We start from the raw sequence: 17683 nt of genomic DNA on the forward strand, positions 1-17683 counted from the left end.
CTGTAGAGTCGTGCCAGGGAGCCTGCTGTTGATATGTGGCATCAAGTCCACTGCTGATCCGGTTGATCCTTTGATACAGTTGAGACAGATAAGGACAAAGAAGGAGAGTCAGACTGCAAGAGAAACAAGCGCACAACCCCAGAGGTCCATGCACAGACAGAACAGAGCAGTTTAGGAGTTATTCAAGGGGACCTACACATTGCTAAAGTAAACTAACTAAATAAACACATTAAAATGCATCTTTACTCATTCAATGAACAGTGCCTAGAGTTCCCTCACAGTTACAGTGGCCTGGGTGTTTTAAGAAATTACATTTCTTTTACTCGAAAAGTCCGTTTTGCCACTAATTCCTCTTCCATCATGCCTTGATCCCTGTATATCACTCTCCAAAAAATCCCATGGACATATCATGACGAGACCATCTGAAGGATCAATAATAATTTGGGGCAGATCCCAGCTCTAACTCCCCAGCTCTTAGCTGCAGAAATTAAACCATGTGCGCTACGCTCACTCATTCTGCCATCAGTCAGCTCCATATGACTGCTAAAGCCCCTATCCCTGTCCATGGATCGTCTGTGTTGGTGCTTGTTCCACCCGCAGCGGCCTCTATTAGCCATAATTATTTTGCATCTTTTGCTGTATACAGACTCATGAACTCCTGTGCCATTACTCTGTAATGTTTCTCAGAAATATTTTCCCCAGTCACCATCACGAAAGCACAAACAGGTCTTTAGATTATGAGGCCACCTACTAAAATGTTCCTTGCACTGATCTGCTGAAACTTCTGATAATTTCTACTGAGAAAATATGGTTCTGCAAAAACTGTAAACAGTAAACAGACTTTGAGATGGAAACATGTTGCAAAATAATCATAGTAGCACTTATAGTATGTATGCTTCCTTCTGGACGGATGTCACAAACTATGAATATTGATGGCCAAGGATGATGCGCTTCCACGGCAGACGGAGGTACATGCATCACAGATGAAGAACAAAACTTTGGAAGATAAACTCCTAGACATGCAGATAAGATAATGAGTGAACAAACTCTGGCAATACTTACTTAAATAAAATACTTAGGTTTGATAGTGAAACCTTAACCAAAGGGGGAAACAACAGGTAATGGTGCCTGGGCAAACAAAAGACATTTTGTAGAGGAAAAAAACAAGTGAGGTTATACCCCGAACAATGCATCAAAAGTGTAATTTGGTTCGCCAGCTGCTGTGGACCCTGGGGATAAGACGCAAACTGACTGCACCTGCAAGACTAGTGGTAATATGCAAAGAGTGAACCCACATCAGCTCCCCGGGTAAAACACAAGATTTCATCAAGAAGATCAAAAGAGACAAGGGTAAGAGCAAAACAGAGCACACTACTGTGACGGAGCTTCGTCTGGGTGTTGTAGTTGTTAAACAACGCAACTTTAGGGACAGTTCTTAAAAAATAAGTTATCTTCAAAATGAGGCTCCAGGCATATTTACTGATTAAAACTATGTCAGCTATATTGCTCCTTTGTTAAAATGAAGGTGCAGAGATGCAGGGCCTGAAGATCACAGGGATTCAATACAGAGTTTTGCCACTGTTGCTTGCGCACAGAGATTTCTCCAGATTTTCTAAATAATTTGCTGATATCATGCCCTGTAAATGATGACATACCCAGAGTCTCTGTAATTTTATGTTGAGGGAAATTATTCTGACAATTTTGCACAACTTGTAAATGGATTTCTTTTTTTTTTCTTTCTTTTTTTTTTAAATTGGTGAACCTTTGCCCATCTTTAGTTCTTATATACTCTGCCTCTTGTTTCAAAGATGCTCTTTTTATACCCAGTCGTGTTATTTATCTGTTGCCAGTTGACATAATTAGTTGCAAAATGTTCCTTCAGCTGTTTCCTTTTAGTACCGCTTACTTTTCCAGGCTTTTATTCCATCCCATCTCAACTTTTTTGAGACGAGTTGTTGCCATCAAATTCAAAATTAGATTTTTGTTTTATTTTTTTTTAACAAGATAGTGAAATGTGCCAGATCTGATATGTTTTCTATGTTCTATTGTGGATAAACTATGGGTTTATAAGATTAGCAAATTACTGCATTCTGTTTTTTATTTAAATTTTAAACGGCATCATGACTTTTTTGGAATTGGGGTTGTAAAACAAATATTAGCAGTGTAGTTTGCACTTTTTATTTCAAATCTAAAAACGTGCTGTCATAGGAGGGAGAGCAGATTGTATTGATGTAAACAATGATACAGGTTCCCTAGGAATTGATTACCTTGAACAACTGCCAGTAGATCAAGAGCAGCCTTGACAGGATGGAGGAGATATCACTCTGAAGCTCCGAGTTAGAGACCTCTGTCCGACACTAAATCTACCTACAAAATCTGACTTGAGAGGAAGGGGGATCTGACATTTCAGTGTGCGTGCGTGTGTGTGTGTCTGTGTGAGTGTGTGTTTGCGTGTTGGGGGAGGGGTAGATGGAGGAGCGGGGGTTAAAGTGAGAAAAAAAGTGAGACAGTGACAGACTGAAGAAAAAGTGAAGAAAAGGGGGTGGGGATTGGTCGGGTGCAGTCCCCCCCCCCTTACAAAAAAAATATATGAGTCTAAACCTCATCATTCCACTTTAAAATATTTACTTTTAAACATGAGTTGTTCTGAATAATTCGTGCACAGTTAGTGCAAATGACGATCTTGTTGGTTGGAGTTGGGGTTTTCATTGCAGTGACTAATAGCGCTTCACAGTTTTGCCCTTTTCAGTAGGATCTGCCCTCAGCTGCTAAACACACACAAGCCCTCCTCTGTAGCTGCGGCTGACGTCAACCGTCACTTAGCAACAGCCTTTTGGTGTAAAAGCAGCAGTGCTGACACCGTTTTCAAAAGAGGCGCACACAGAGAGACAGAAAGAAACTCAGAGAGAATGAGAAACAGATACTGAGAAAAGACGAGGGAAAAAGATTGCAAGGCAAAAAATGATAATTGTAAGAACTAATCACCAGCAAAAGCTGAAAACACTTTAAGAACATTGGAGGAAAAGATTAGGTTATGTCAATAAAGTTGTCTGGAGACTATTAACAGTCAGTAAAACCCATGGCATGTGCTCTTTTACGTTAGACTAAAATTTATTACATCCTTAACCTCTCCTTCTCCACGCTTAAATTCTCACAGGGGGCTCCCACCATCTATGTCACAGCAGTCAAATTTAACCCTACCACGCTGCTCACACACCATCACTGGACTGAGCAAACAGCCAGCATGTGAAAAGTTCAGCTACCTCAGCCTGAACCTAAAAAGCAACGCCACCTAAAATGTTTGCATTGTTGGGAATCTCGTGGTGTATTTAAAAAAAACCTGTGCAGAAAAATCTCGGCATCCAGGAGTTTTTACACATGCCCTTTTCGTGTAGCGAAGATATGCAAAGTATGGGAGGCTGGCACAACAGTTGCAGAAATTTTTTTTTCCTTTTTTTTAATGGCCCAGATTTATCTGATGGCAATGGCTCCGCATCGCTCTGACCAGTCCAACATTCTGGGCCTCAACAACACACAAACTCAGCAACAAATAAGCTTTGTATAGATAATAATACAGGCTGAGACAAAGTCGGGACAGCACATTAAGGCTCATTAGAGACAAATAAGAAACAGGGGACATGCTGCCATAACTAATCCTTCAAATAACTGTAATTTATTGTTAGTCTTGTAAACAAAATGTTAAAAAAAAAAAATACAACAACAACAACAAAAACGAAAGAAAATAAAACTATAAATTCATATTTTTTTCAGCCCCCTTTTACACGGTGACTCCTCAGACACCAGAGTCATTAGGCTAAGCTCTGGTAGACCTATCATGAAAACTAAAGAGCTGCAAGCTAATTGCTGGTGATCATGACGCAAACCGTTTCCAGGGCAACCCGAGTTTTGGAGTACCCGCTCCAGCATTTCCTCATCTGTTTGCACTCACACCAGCAGGCTGACAATGCAGTCGTTGCATCCTGTTTCACTCTGCAGTCAGCCAAACACAGCGCCTCGCACAAGTTAACCCTTTCTAACAGTTCTGCCGCTGCGATGAGAAATTAAAAGCAGCTACGCAAACTAGTTTTGACTTTAAAGAAAGCGGGCCGGGAGCAGAATTCACAGAAGCTATCACGGCAGCCCATCTGGATCCAACACAAAAAGCAAGAGTTTTAACCAGTGCAATTCCAGTGCAACTGGTGCTTGCAAATTATACACATTTCAAATAATGGGTTAGAAACACCTGAAAAATCTCTGTCACTCATACGGACAATATTACTGATTGATTTAATATATATAAAATTGTTACCTATATTATGAAAGCTACCTGTGGAATCAGTAAAAAGTTGCTAAACTGAGAATTGGGACATCTTGGTCTTGATATCGCAACTGTTACACAATCTCCTAAACACACAGTTTACCCCTCATGTATCACTCTCCTTAAGTTCAACAGAGGCTCAGCTTGGCTCACATTTTGTCACAGAGAATTATCACAATAATATTAACATCTAGACTTTCACTAAAAATGTCTGTTTCCATTTCAATTTAGAAACCAAGAAAGCACAATTCCTATATTTGAAAACTATTCTTGTCTGACTTGGACTGAGACGAAAAAAGAAACAATGATTAAAATTTTTTATACTACACAAACACGTCTACTCCCCCCAAAAATCTATAAAATTATTTTATTTTAAATTATTATTAAGTAAAAAAAACCCCAACAACAACATAAAACTACCTATCAGTGCCGTCTTAAGTGTTCACGATGCATCCTCTATAAATATCAGGCCCCGAGTGGCACATCACAGCCAATCAGACTTGATTTGATTATCTTTTATACACTTAAAAGAAAAATATGTGCTTTTTTCATACTTTATACCAAATTGAAAAAGACGCAGTGACCAGGATTAAATGTGTATTGGAACATAAAACAGTGCTTGTTTCAGCATGCAGTCCACACACACACACACACACACTACTCCTGAATTTAATACACATTGCTCAGACAGTGTTTCAGTTTTGATATAACAGCAAATCAAAGGGGGGAAAAAAACTAGCGTGCACCAAGGGTTTACATCTCCACAAACAACACATAAAGAGGCTAAACACGCATAACACTAAAAACGTATGTATTTCACCACGATTTGATCTGTAGATCAACCGCATTTAGGCCCGAGCAGATTACAGGCACTGATTCTCCAACACATACGTGACTGCTTTTCTGAAAATACTGATAAGGCAGGATTTGCTCAAAGTAAACATTAACTTACTTATTCGGTACACAGTGCTTACAGAATTAAATAAACTGCCATCAAAATATATGCATATATCAAAGCAAAGTATAATTACAGATAAATATATCATTTCTATATATTTTGGACCTTTATGTGATTTTCTGAATGAATAAGTTGATATGAAGTAGACTTTTTTTTGTGGCACCTTTTTTCCACCAAAACACACTTCCTATTGCACACTGCCTAAAGACTGAGTGCTTCGCTCTTTCTCATCGCTGCTGGAGGCAGACATTATATGCTACCAGGCAATTAATAAGACTTGTAATCCCCCCCCCTTCTCTGCAATAACCCTGTTGTACGTCACTCGGTTGTGACGTCAATGTTATATCATTCCACATGGCTTTACAGCAAGCTAACGTGACAGCTGAGAGCTGCTCTGCGTTTTCGCTGCTCTCCCTCCAACCTTTCTCTCTACAGCCTGCTTCTCTGTTCCTGTCTGGATGGTGGGGGTTGCGCTGATGGTGGAGGGGGTTAGTTAAGTGTATTATTTACTTCTTCTTGCCCCCGTGAAGTGGTAACCACACATAAAAGGGCTGTCTCCCTGAATTCAACACTGGCCTGCTAATACAGCCTCTGAGGTCTTAGTCACGAAGCAGGGCTTTTAGATTTCTGCCATGAAAGCCCAAATACATTAATCCTACTTTAAAAAAAAATTAAGTCTACTTTATTCTTTCCGTCTCAAAATACCTCACTGGATCTCACAGACGCACGCTGACAGAGAGGGTTGGACAATAAAATTATTGTTTTGGAAAAAGAGTCATTGGAGATAAATTATTTTAAAGACCCATAACCAAATATGGAGCGGTTAATATAAATTTTCACTTGGTTTGTGGGTTCTTGGGTTTGTGTTTTTTTTTCTACCCGGTGACCCTTATGACTATTAGACAGTCTCAAAGTGCAAGACTGATCCCACAATGAAATTAGCGAAATATAGTTTTTACTAAGTCAGATTGAAATCATTGATATGTTTAAAATATCTATTAAATAAGAATTTAACACACACAGTTAACATAGTAAATCAAAGATTCTGCGAGGCTGGTGATTGCAGTTAACTCACAGTGCTTTGGCTGTGCAGATTTTGAGTGACAAAACGTAAAACTGAGAGCACAAGTTAACATTAACTGAAACTAAAACGGGCCAAGTCTAAAATTCATAGTCTGAATTTAAGGTGACAGCAACCACAAAGGGTTTTCCTATCTTGTCAATCTGACACATTCAAGAATCACACATTACAAAAAAACATGTTCTCAACTAGCAACAGAAACTGTTCCCATACAGTAACAAGCAGCGACAGCTGAGAAATTGGCTTTCGAGAATAGTAAAGTAGTTTTTTGACTCAAGGTGAAATCCTGATGATGCCCTCTCATTTTTGCATTTGGCTCTTGCCTAAAGAACCGCTAACACTAGTGTAGTTGGTACACTTCTATTTAAATTGTAGAGTTGCGGTTGACAAAAGATTAAGTAAGGCTGTAATGGCAAAGTCTGTTTCATTTTTATGCTTGCCCACTACCTGAGAGCATTTAAAAAATAACAGATAAAATTTACAAAGGTAGTAAAGTGTATACAGTTTACGATAAAAAGTTCATGATTTTAGTGGACACAAGTCTCCCAGGTGAACAGTGAATGTGCTTAAATGTCTTCAGAGTCAGAGGTGTTACATTGCTAACATATTACACCTGTTTGGAGTTTCAGTCTTTTCAAAATAAAACTCTTCCAAAGCCTGTCACTTATGGTAATTAACCAGTAATTACAACTCAATAGTTTACTAAAACAAAATGCTTCCTAAAAGGAAAAATGTCATTTTCTTTGTACAACTCCGTCATACAGGACACTTTTCCACTCCACATAAATGGACACCAAGTCAGAGAAGGCTTCAGCTTTTCCTAATTTTATTTAGAAAGCTTTACTTTGCATTTTAGATGCAATATTGAAATGTATAAACTGATTCAGATTATACATTCAGACATCAGGTGATCGGATTTTCTAAAAAGTTAATAATATTTCACTGGACATTGAATTTTCCATTCACAAACATGATTTTTAAATTCTTAAACAATTTGCCGCACCAGGATGCTCCTTTTTTTAGCCAGTCATGATACTTGACTTGCTGTTGTGTTGTATTCCAACAAATACTTTTTAGGACTACAAACCTTTTCAGTCTCTTATTGCCTTTTCTCAACATTTTTAAAATTAGTATGTAATTTTCAAATGCCAACTTTTGGTAACTGAAATTAGGGACTGAATGATTGAATTTTTAATTCCAAATTTAATTGGGAACACGATTGCAAATCCTGATTTTTGCTATCTAATAAACCCATGTCTCCCAGTCCACTAGGGTCCGCTCGGGTCAGAGTGACATAGATTCTGTCATCAGACAGTGAGTGCAAAACTCCTTTCAGATATGTCTGCTGGTTTTTCAGGGGCTTTTCCTGGAGAATTTACATTGCAATGGACCAATTAAGCATGCGCCCCAGGCAACGGACTTCAAAAAACTATAACAGGAACAGGAATAACTCCTCGGCCGTTGGTTCTGTCAGGACTGCAACGGAGTGTAATAACAGTGCATACCCTAAGTTCAATTCAAGTTATTCTACAGCAACTCTGGAGTCCAAAATTCCTAACTTTACCTTTAAGAAACAACAACGATGGCTTTTGTCTAAACATTAAAGAAATACTAACAAATAAACTATATTCTATCATTTTGTTTGCACTAAGTTCTACACAATTGTTAACCAATTTCTGGTACTGTAATGTACCAGAAATTGGAATAATATCTTCAAGTGGCTGGGGACTTTGTAATGAAAATACTTGGTGGGTGACATAACAATTTAAAAGAAAAACATCTTAACGCTTTAAGGTTAAAACAACATGTTCATAAATGTATCCTCAAATTTAACTCACAGAAGTGATTTGTAAACGAGATTTTAGAAAAAAAAAACTGAGGCTACAAACTGCTTTTATTACCACCTCCACCAGTGTAAGGCCCACGGTGGAAACACAATGCAAAGCTAGACAAATAAAATTTTGGGAGCCAGCTACATAAACAATATGTGCACACCAAAAAACTGTGTACACTGTTTTATACACATAAAGTGTTGTTTTGCAGGGTTTTTTAAAGGAAGAATCTGCTAGAATGTGCATACTACAGGCAGTACTTGTTATGTACATACGTTTGAGGTGTGAGGTGTAAAATAAAAATAAGGCTTTGCATAATGAACCAAATGAATATAGAACTATATATCTGTGGCACCTGTAAACCACCATTATAGTTATATCTTAGTGATACTAAAAATACCAAAAAAAAAAACCAATGATTAAATAGTAGGGTACTTTTAAAAACAGACTTTTGTAATTTGACTACTTTGCAATTGAAAATAAAATGTAAAGAAAGAGGAAGGGCAAAGAAGGCAGTAAAAAAAATGCCCTAACATAAAGAAAAATGATGTTCCTCACTCATAAACAGTGATTTAAAAATAAGTTATTACTGTCTGATGAAAATATATTGTGGTGTAACTTTAACAAAATCAGAGACATTCTAGAAAGACACCTAAAAAAACGATTTAGCACCAAATTATGTCTCTCCTCTCATGAGGCGTGATCAAAAAGTTTTGGGAACGAGCCCATAAAAGTCAAAAACCATACATAACTCTAATATGACCAATGATCCATGTCAACACCATCTCGTCGTACATCTTTCACTTTAGAAACGTTTGCTTTTTTTATTGCTTCCTGGAAGTCCAATTACAACCTATTTCATTGTGCACTCTGCAACCTCATCATGGACCTCTTGGAAAGGACACACAGCAAAGAAAGAAATTTTATATAAACACGCCCGACATCTGGTGATAAGAGCTGGATATCTAGTCAAACGACAAAAGGAACACACTGGACCTGGCGTGTAGCCACAAACATGTGCTGTGTAACATTTTGTTTTCAACATTCATCAGGTAGTACATGAATTTGTCTCCCAGAGTCAGATTATAATCATATACCTTCTACTGTGAGGTCCTCACGTGTCTAAGACAGAACATCCAGCAGAAACGATCTCAACCAAAGGGAAACACACGGTGCTGACTAAAGTATGATTTTTGGCCGCATCAACAGACGCGTTGCCATAGTTGCCAGATTCACTTCTCTCTGAACCTCAATACCATGAAAATCAAGTTAAAGGTTGGCTTTTTTTTGCATACTAGAGGAGATCCAGCACTCCTCAAAAAGGAGAAGGTGAAAAGGGAAACTGGACAAATTGTTTTTTAATATTTTATCTTTTTAGGCCCAGGCACATCTGAGCGTAAGAGCTGTGAGTCAGCTTCCGATGATGGTTTAGGACCCAAAAAGGGAGCTACTTTAACAACCTCCAACAAAGCACGGGAATTTGGCTGGGTGAAGACACGCTTTTTCCCCCACTTGAGGAAAAACCACACCGTTGACTACAAACAGGCTTTGAAGGGGCTGATACTATCCGCTGGTGACATGCAACTGAAATATGTAAACAAATTACCCCATCGAGCGCCGCCGGAGCGCTCGCTAGTGGCACTCCATGTGACAGGAAGAACCAAGAGTGGATGGAAATAACTGATATGGTTACATAGTGATATACATTTTTCAGTGGTAATATGTGACAATATCGTGCAGGCCCCCTACAAGTTACAAGGTTAAGTTATTTTTGTTATTGTTAACTTAAAAGCACTAAAGTTGTTATTTTATGCATTTAATTCACATTTTCAGGGAAAATCCTACCTAAATAGCAAGGTTACGTATGTTTCATCACTGGATATAGTCTTCTCTCATTACTATTGCAATATAATGCCGTAGTGGCTGGGATCTTGTTTCAATAGATTCACACTTCAAATTAGGAAGTCTGTCATCAGTGACATTAGCTCAATGGAAAAGAAACATGGAAAACGTCCTTGATTTACTTACACTTATTGTAAGCACCAATAAAACATTATTCATTATCTGCTTCTTACTGTTGTTAGAAACATGCACCTAAAAAGGTATAAATATATATCTGTGTCTCTTAGGAGTTGCGCTGTCTGAAGCTGCCATTTTTAAGGGTATTCATGATGGAACAAGACTAATAACAATGGCGCGTTATTGAGAGCATATCTGCTAGTTCAATCATGACTTTAAAAAAAGCTTCCTATTATTGTGAATAGATGTATTATAGAAAGATTAAAGCCTGATTTTGATTTTTCTGACAGAACCCGCTAAAGTCACCAAACACAGGATATAGATGAGACTCAACTTTGCAAAATTCCACTTGATGACAAAAAACAGCCACTGATGCGCGCTACATCCTTTTTTTTTACACAAGGAGTATCATAATGTAAAAATACAAATAAAAAAAACACATACGGAGAAAGAACGTCAAAATGTGAAGCATCAACTGGAATGTCCTCTATCTGCTCCATTACTTTCTGCACTGCCACAGTTATAAAACGGTCTTTTATCAGAGATAAAAAAAAAAAGGGAAGCTGTGTTTACATCATTATCTGTTTTGTTAAAGGTTGTTGGCCGTGGGTTTAAGCCCTGACGAGCCCCATTTCATTAATGGAACTGTTATACACGATGGTGCAAAAAGCACTGATGCTGAAGTTAGCGCTAATAAAGTACATGATAGTTCAAATCAACATACAGTTTTGCGTGCGATGAAGGAGCATGATAGCATGCAAGTGTGATCTGACAATGATTCTAATGTTCTGTTTTGAGATTTGAGAGCACAATTTGAATATCTTTAATCTCACTCTAGTCGCACACTCATGTCTGTAGTTCTGATCCAGAGCATCTTGACTTGTGTCTGCATTGGGGTTGAACTTAAACATCGTTTTTCCCAAGGCGATAGATATTTTATATTGAAAACCACATGTTGCTGCAAACAGAAAAACAACCTCCTCTCTTTGCAACTGAAAGACAGAAACCAGTACCCTAGTCAGAAATGCAGAACTGTTATGAAGTGAACTGTTATGTGAAAATAAATAACGTGTTTGACATTACCAGTGAACCCTGAGTGTTTTTATGTGTCTCTGTATTTTTTTTTTTTTTATCTGCATCTGACACAGAAACGGTCAGGTCTTTAAATCATTAATTATTACTTATGTGCAATATAAAACAGACACAAACATCCCTGATAGCTCTTCACTACACACTCACTCACACATTGACAACTAACGGGCAATCCAGGCTTTAATTCACCTGACTGGCATGTGTCCACGCAGCAGATGGAGAGCACTTAAGCTGTTTGTCTCTTCTAGTCACAAAGAAAAACTCTTTGCTTTAGTGTTCGCTGGAAGAGAGGCCAGGATACTGTGATGATAACATGTGGGAACTAAAGTTTATTTTAATTATTTGGATTATTAATTTGTTAATTTGCAATCAGTGTCCCGTTTTTACTTTTTGCCCGGTAATTTTAAAGTAAATTCCTACCAGCAAAAAGCCTAAAAACTAACTGCAGGCACTCAGCGAGGCAACAGTTCTTTGCTTTTGTTGGGTTGTTTGCTTCTAATTTTTAAAATGAATGTATTATTGAAAGATTACAGAACAATTGTGAGATTTCTGACTCAAAAAAACAGTATAAAGCCAAATCTTGACTTTGCACATGTCCACTTCTATTCAAATATTTTTCCCAAAAATATTTAAAGTCAGTTCTTCTAAATAATAATAATGAAAAGCTGACAAATGCTGGAGCTGAGGCCTTAATCCCAAAGCCTAATTCACAGATATTACAACCTACGCATGTAACTGTTCACTTCTCCATCATTTTCAGCAACACACAAGGTGTATTCAACTTTTAGGTGCTCTGTTTGAGGCCTAGTGCAATGTGACTATCAGGCTTCTAATGGCACACAACACAATGAGGTTAAAAACAACTACTGGAAATAGCACAACTGAGACAAAATGTACATATATTTTTAGTTCTCTTATCATTTCTAACAAACCTCGAAGGACACAAAACAATGTGTGTGAACTGATGGCTTGGCATCCACTAAAGAATAGCACTGGCAACAATAATGTTGGCATTTGTCTACACTGCCTACACTTAAATTAAGGCGACGGGCGGCGTAAGCTGTTTGTTCCCAACATATTGCATGCAACCTGATAGTCTTCATTTTGTACGCATATCACTCCATGTGGGTGTATCAGTTTTCAGAAGTGCTGCAAAGTGGAAAGGAGCACCGCAGGCTCTGCTGTGGGATTGTGGACACTGAAAGATGCCAGTGCGCGCTCGCCATCATTTTGTGTTGTTGACTGTTTGTCATGTGGGACTGAGCCCACATCACTTGCTTTGTTGCTGGCTGTGCTGTTATGCTGCCAGCAGGATGTTGACGTGCACTTGCATTTCATGGCTTGTGTGCCACACGAGCTCTTCGGTGAGGACATTCCCACGAAATGTGAAGAGACCGCACTGCCTAAGTTTTGTATCCGAGTGCACTTCAAACCAATGGTAGCATTGTTTCAGGGTTAAAATCGGGGGCTTTTTGAATAAATACCAATAAAATAGTTCATGTAAATTTGGCCATTTGCTTGACATTATCTATCACAGATTATTAGCATTAATATAAGAATATTATATACATATTAGAAGCAACCTGCAGCAACCATATTAAAAAATAATTTGGAAAACTAATTCTACCAAAGTGACTTTTGTAAATGCTCTGTGTGGGCTTTAGTGATACAGTATTGTGCTTTCAACTTGTGCACATGTGCACTCAGTGTAGCTGTGGATGAACAGTGGGCCTACTTTTGCAACAACAACAACAACAGCAGCAGCAGCAACAGACGTGGTCCTGCAGGGGGGAAGACCTACCTGCTCTCTGGATATACAGGGCAACGAAGGTCTGCGAGGCATTTTACAACTGCCATAATAGCTGGTCGACGTCTCCCCCAGCGACACGCAACTGGACCTTCTCCTAGGTCTGATCACAGGGACCTTTTCCTCCGCGCTGGAAATCCCACTCGGTGCTTCCCTCGACGGGTAGTAGCGGTCAAAGCAGAGCCCCAACAGGGAGCCAGAAACCCCCGCAAAGCAGGCAAAGAGCGGTCTGAGCAGTGCGGGCAGACCGCTCAAACTTGTGAAAGAAACAAGCCACACAACGCTGGCAAAAACCAGTATGAGAACACTGTGTTTGAGTTTCAGCGTTGGGATCAGCGTGAGTAGACCCACACATCCCAACACGAATAACAACCTGCCCACCATTTGCATCTGGTGCTGGTCCTCTCCCCATTGTAAAAACCGCAAGACCAAAAAATCCCCGAGGTAACACGATGCTGGTAGTGACACCAGCCAGCATTTGGTGCTCTCCTTCTTTTTCCTCCTCAGGTAAAGTGTCAGGAAGAAGAAAGCACATCCTATGCTGAATAAAGGACTGATGGACTGGGAGAAGCCCGACAAAAAAGTCCGCAAATCCCAAAGCGAGTCACTTTGCAAGCTCCTGGAAATTAGAAAGGAGACCGCGAAAATCACGAAAGCGCCCACGTACAGGGCAGAGACCTTTAACAGTTTGGAGCTGAGAATGTCTTCGTTGCAAAACCTGCACACGCTAAACAAAAATCCCCTCTGATGGTCCTGTTTCAGGGGGGTGACGCAGCTCTTCACATAGCCGTTCCTGAAGCCTTCTGAGCTGTTTACACTTCCAGCTCCGTCGTGGTGCCTTGTTTTACTGTGCAAAACCTCTCCTTCCTCCCGTGCAGCCATGGCTCGACTGTGGCTCCTCGTATCCACGCGAAAGTCCCCCTCTCCTGCTATTCACGCCGTATTAACGCTCAACTACATGACAGCAAACGCACTCCATGGTCACTCAAACGTGCTCCAGCACTTGGACTAAAGAAAGAAGGTGAGATGTTGTTTTTACAGAAATGGGGCTCTCTGTCGCCGGCTATAGGCCACAACTCACACTGCATGGCTTTTTTTGCGATGTGGAGCACTGAGCCCACAGACCGAACCAATCCTGAGCCGCACGCATAGACTTTATGACCCAATATTAGCAGTGTACGATTAGACAGAGGAAGCTCATTAGAATATAATATAGCGGGCAAAACTGTTAAATTCCCACCGCAGGATGTCCCACAGTGCAGTTTACTTGTTTTGTCTGCATCCCTTGTGTGTACGGGAAGTCTTTGTTAGTTCACTATTCATCTTATATGTGTGCTAAGGCTTCATGGAAGTCTTAGCTTCATAAATAAACCGACAAACGCAGAGTTTCTTGTAGTGTTGACTCTTTCTCCGCCCTCGCTTATTATTAGATACAAATAAATGTAATTTAATTTAAATAAAATGATACTGCACGACGCCGAAATTGTTTTGGTCTTCTGGTTAAAATGTCATCGCTGCATTTCGCAGTCGTTGGATCCATCGTCTTGCACTGTGATCGTTTGGTTTGCCTGTCTTTAGCTCAGTTGATTGTCGATTTAATCGATCAGATCAGGCTAAACCAAACAACAGTGAATATCACCCGCTATCCACGGATGTAATGTAGAAAGATACAAAATTATACCGCTCAAAACATTTAAGGGAGCACTCGGACCATTTTTAACATTTATTATGTATTTAGTTATTTTATTTTTACAAATTACACAGCGTTTATTAAATCATTTTTTGGATCTTGAACATTTAAATCATTATGATTTATGTGTGATTTAAGTACTCCCTTAATTTTTTTTAATTTTTTTTTTTTTTTTTTTTAGCTGTGCATACATCCACTCTCAATCAAGCTTTTGCTGTGGAGGAATTTTGGCTTTTATTTGCAGGATTGTTATAATTCAGCCACACTGGAGGGTTTTCAAGTATGAATGGTTTGTTTAAGATCATGCCAAAGCATCCTAATTAGATCTGAGTCTAGACTTTGACCTAGTCACTCCAAAAGAAAAAACATCCCCAAAGTGCTGGGAATCATCGAGATGTTTTTTGGGAAATGTGAAACAAGCCTTTGTGTTCTTTTTGCTCAACAGTGGTTTTCTCCTTGGAGCTCTCCCAAGGATGCCGTTTTTGCACAGTCTCTTTCTTACTTTTGAATCATGAACTCTGACCTTAACTGAGGCAAGTGAGGCCTACGGTTCTTTAGATGTTGTTCTGGGTTCTTTGACATTGGTCAGTGTTCCAGACTGATATCAGAACAAGGGCAAATAATTTTTTCACCATAATTTTGCACAGTAAATTTCTCCTTTACTGCATGGTGAATAAAGTCAAAACAGGTTAAAATCCTAACTGCAAATTCCAAAGTGCAGCTTATACAAGTGTACTTTATTTCACTGTATATATTTTAAATAATGTCTGATTTAAACTACAAGTGATGAAAACAGATTTATATTCATATATAGATTCTTAAAAATTACAAAAATCTGCTAAATGTAGATTTTTTTAATGTTATTTTTATGTTATTACAATCGTAAGTCTCACTAGGGACAAGGATTGTTGGTATTTATAAAAGATTAGGTCTTAAAAACCTTTCATGTTTTAATTAAACTGTTTTAGCATTTGTTACAAACCAAACTGATGGTTGTTTTTTGTGAGCTTTGTTGTTTCTTTTTAGCTGACGACAGGCTTAAACATCTCTTTGAGTTAAAAAAAAAAAAAAAAAAGACTTCCTGCTTCGAGTGAGCTGTGGTTAAATTACTATAACTGTGTAGAGATCACCTGCACTGAACTGCACAGAAGGCATTTCCCCATTTTCATTAATATGTCAAACGTGCAAAGAATGGCAGAAACCAAGAAATTGGCCTTTAAAAAACTCCTTTACACAGCTAAGCATTGCTGAAGTCCCATGAATTAAACTGACAGTCTCAGGTTACCTTAATTATGCAAAATAAAGTATGTTGACGCCATAACAGACTATTCTTAGAGCTGCTATTTCTGTCATTTTTCCACCGACACAGTAGAAAATCACATTTAATTAATAATATTAATAATGACTGCAGTTTCCTTTAGTCAGTCACAGAGCCCTTAAAATGTTTTCCCTTAAAATGAAGACATTTGTAATGTAGCCCTGATTGGTTACATCTTTGTCTCTGCAGTGGAGCTCAGTGGAAGGGCAAGGTGCAGACATAGTTTGTTTAATTTAATAAGATTCACTGTGCTTTGCATGAAAATACACACAAGCAAAATGAATGAAAGTCAGGGCTTATACTGGCAACTACGATTATGTGAAATATAAGTAACAATGACTTTTTATATTCCTTCTTAAGCTAATCTGAATGGTCTGGCACAATATGACGTCCCTGCCCCAAAAGTAAGCATGCCCGTTGAACAGGATATGTGTTAAATGCCAATCCTATGATTACTTATCATTTCCAAAAGACTCATCATCCATCTGTATGAAGCAAACATGTATTTTGTTCCCTGGCTGGCAGGGCTCTTTGTCATAAGTGTACTTTGCTCTTAACTTGAGCCATAAATCTTCTTTATCAGCTTCAGTTTGAATTAGTGCAATAAACAGGTCCATGGAAGTGGGAATTAATCAGTGTTGGGATAAATTTAGCCTACTGTGGCGTGTACAACAGATAGTTTGCAAAACAGCGTCGTGAAAGCCTGATATGACAATTTAATTCAATTCAATTTTATTCATATAGTGCCAAATCACAACAACAGTTGTCTCAAGGCGTTTTATATTGTAAGATAAAGGGCTTGGACAATACAGAGAAAACAGAGAAAACTCCAACAATCAGATGACTGCCTATGAGCAAGCGCTTTGGCAACAGTGGGAAGGAAAAACTCCCTTTTAAATGAAAGAAACCTCCAACAGAACCAGGCTGAAGGATAGGCAGCCATCTGCCATGAGAGGTTGGGGGTGAGTGGAGGATGACAGCATAAAGACATGCTGTGGAAGAGAGCCAGAGATAAATAATAAGTGGTGTATAAACACATAGAACCTGACACCTCAAAAAGTAACAATAACAGGGCCACATTATTGTACATGGGAGCATGTGCTTTTACTGGGTGTTATTCTGCCATAAACCTACTGAGCAAATAACTGCTGGTTAACAGACCTTTAATGGGACTTATCTATACACCATCTGTGTGTATAAAGTCACTTTCAGTCATGGAAATTATTAATAATTAAATAATTAAACATTCAGATTAAAAAAAAATCCTAGAAGTCTCTTTGCTTTGGTGCTGTTGGCCACTGATTGATGCATGACTGAAAAGTGATAATAATGGGTGGATGGAAGATTTTAAGGCACTCATATGATTCACTCAAGTCTCTGCGCATCCAATGTGTTACTAAAGCAAACACTAAAAACTTCCACTGGAGGGTGCTGCATACTGTTATTGTTAAGGTACTAGAACTCATGTTTTAATTCAGGGTCCATCCATCCAAGCATTATCTATGCCTGAGCAGCTCTTGTAGGTGTAATGTGTAGGTGGTTTATCGAGTAGGTATTACTATTAAAAA

General features: G+C 38.7%; 1 protein-coding gene across 1 annotated transcript in view; it reads right to left on the reverse strand.

Moving 5' to 3' along the window:
- Window positions 1–14611, reverse strand: part of pde3b (phosphodiesterase 3B) — a 50331-nt gene extending 35720 nt beyond the window's left edge. The window contains exon 1 of the mRNA XM_003442381.5: window positions 13102–14611. Within this exon, the coding sequence (XP_003442429.1) occupies window positions 13102–13989 (888 nt within the window). The 5' untranslated portion in view covers window positions 13990–14611. The remainder of the gene's footprint in view (window positions 1–13101) is intronic.
- Window positions 14612–17683: the final 3072 nt, after the last annotated feature.

Source organism: Oreochromis niloticus, linkage group LG1, assembly GCF_001858045.2.
Source record: "Oreochromis niloticus isolate F11D_XX linkage group LG1, O_niloticus_UMD_NMBU, whole genome shotgun sequence".
NCBI classification, from domain to species: domain Eukaryota; kingdom Metazoa; phylum Chordata; class Actinopteri; order Cichliformes; family Cichlidae; genus Oreochromis; species Oreochromis niloticus.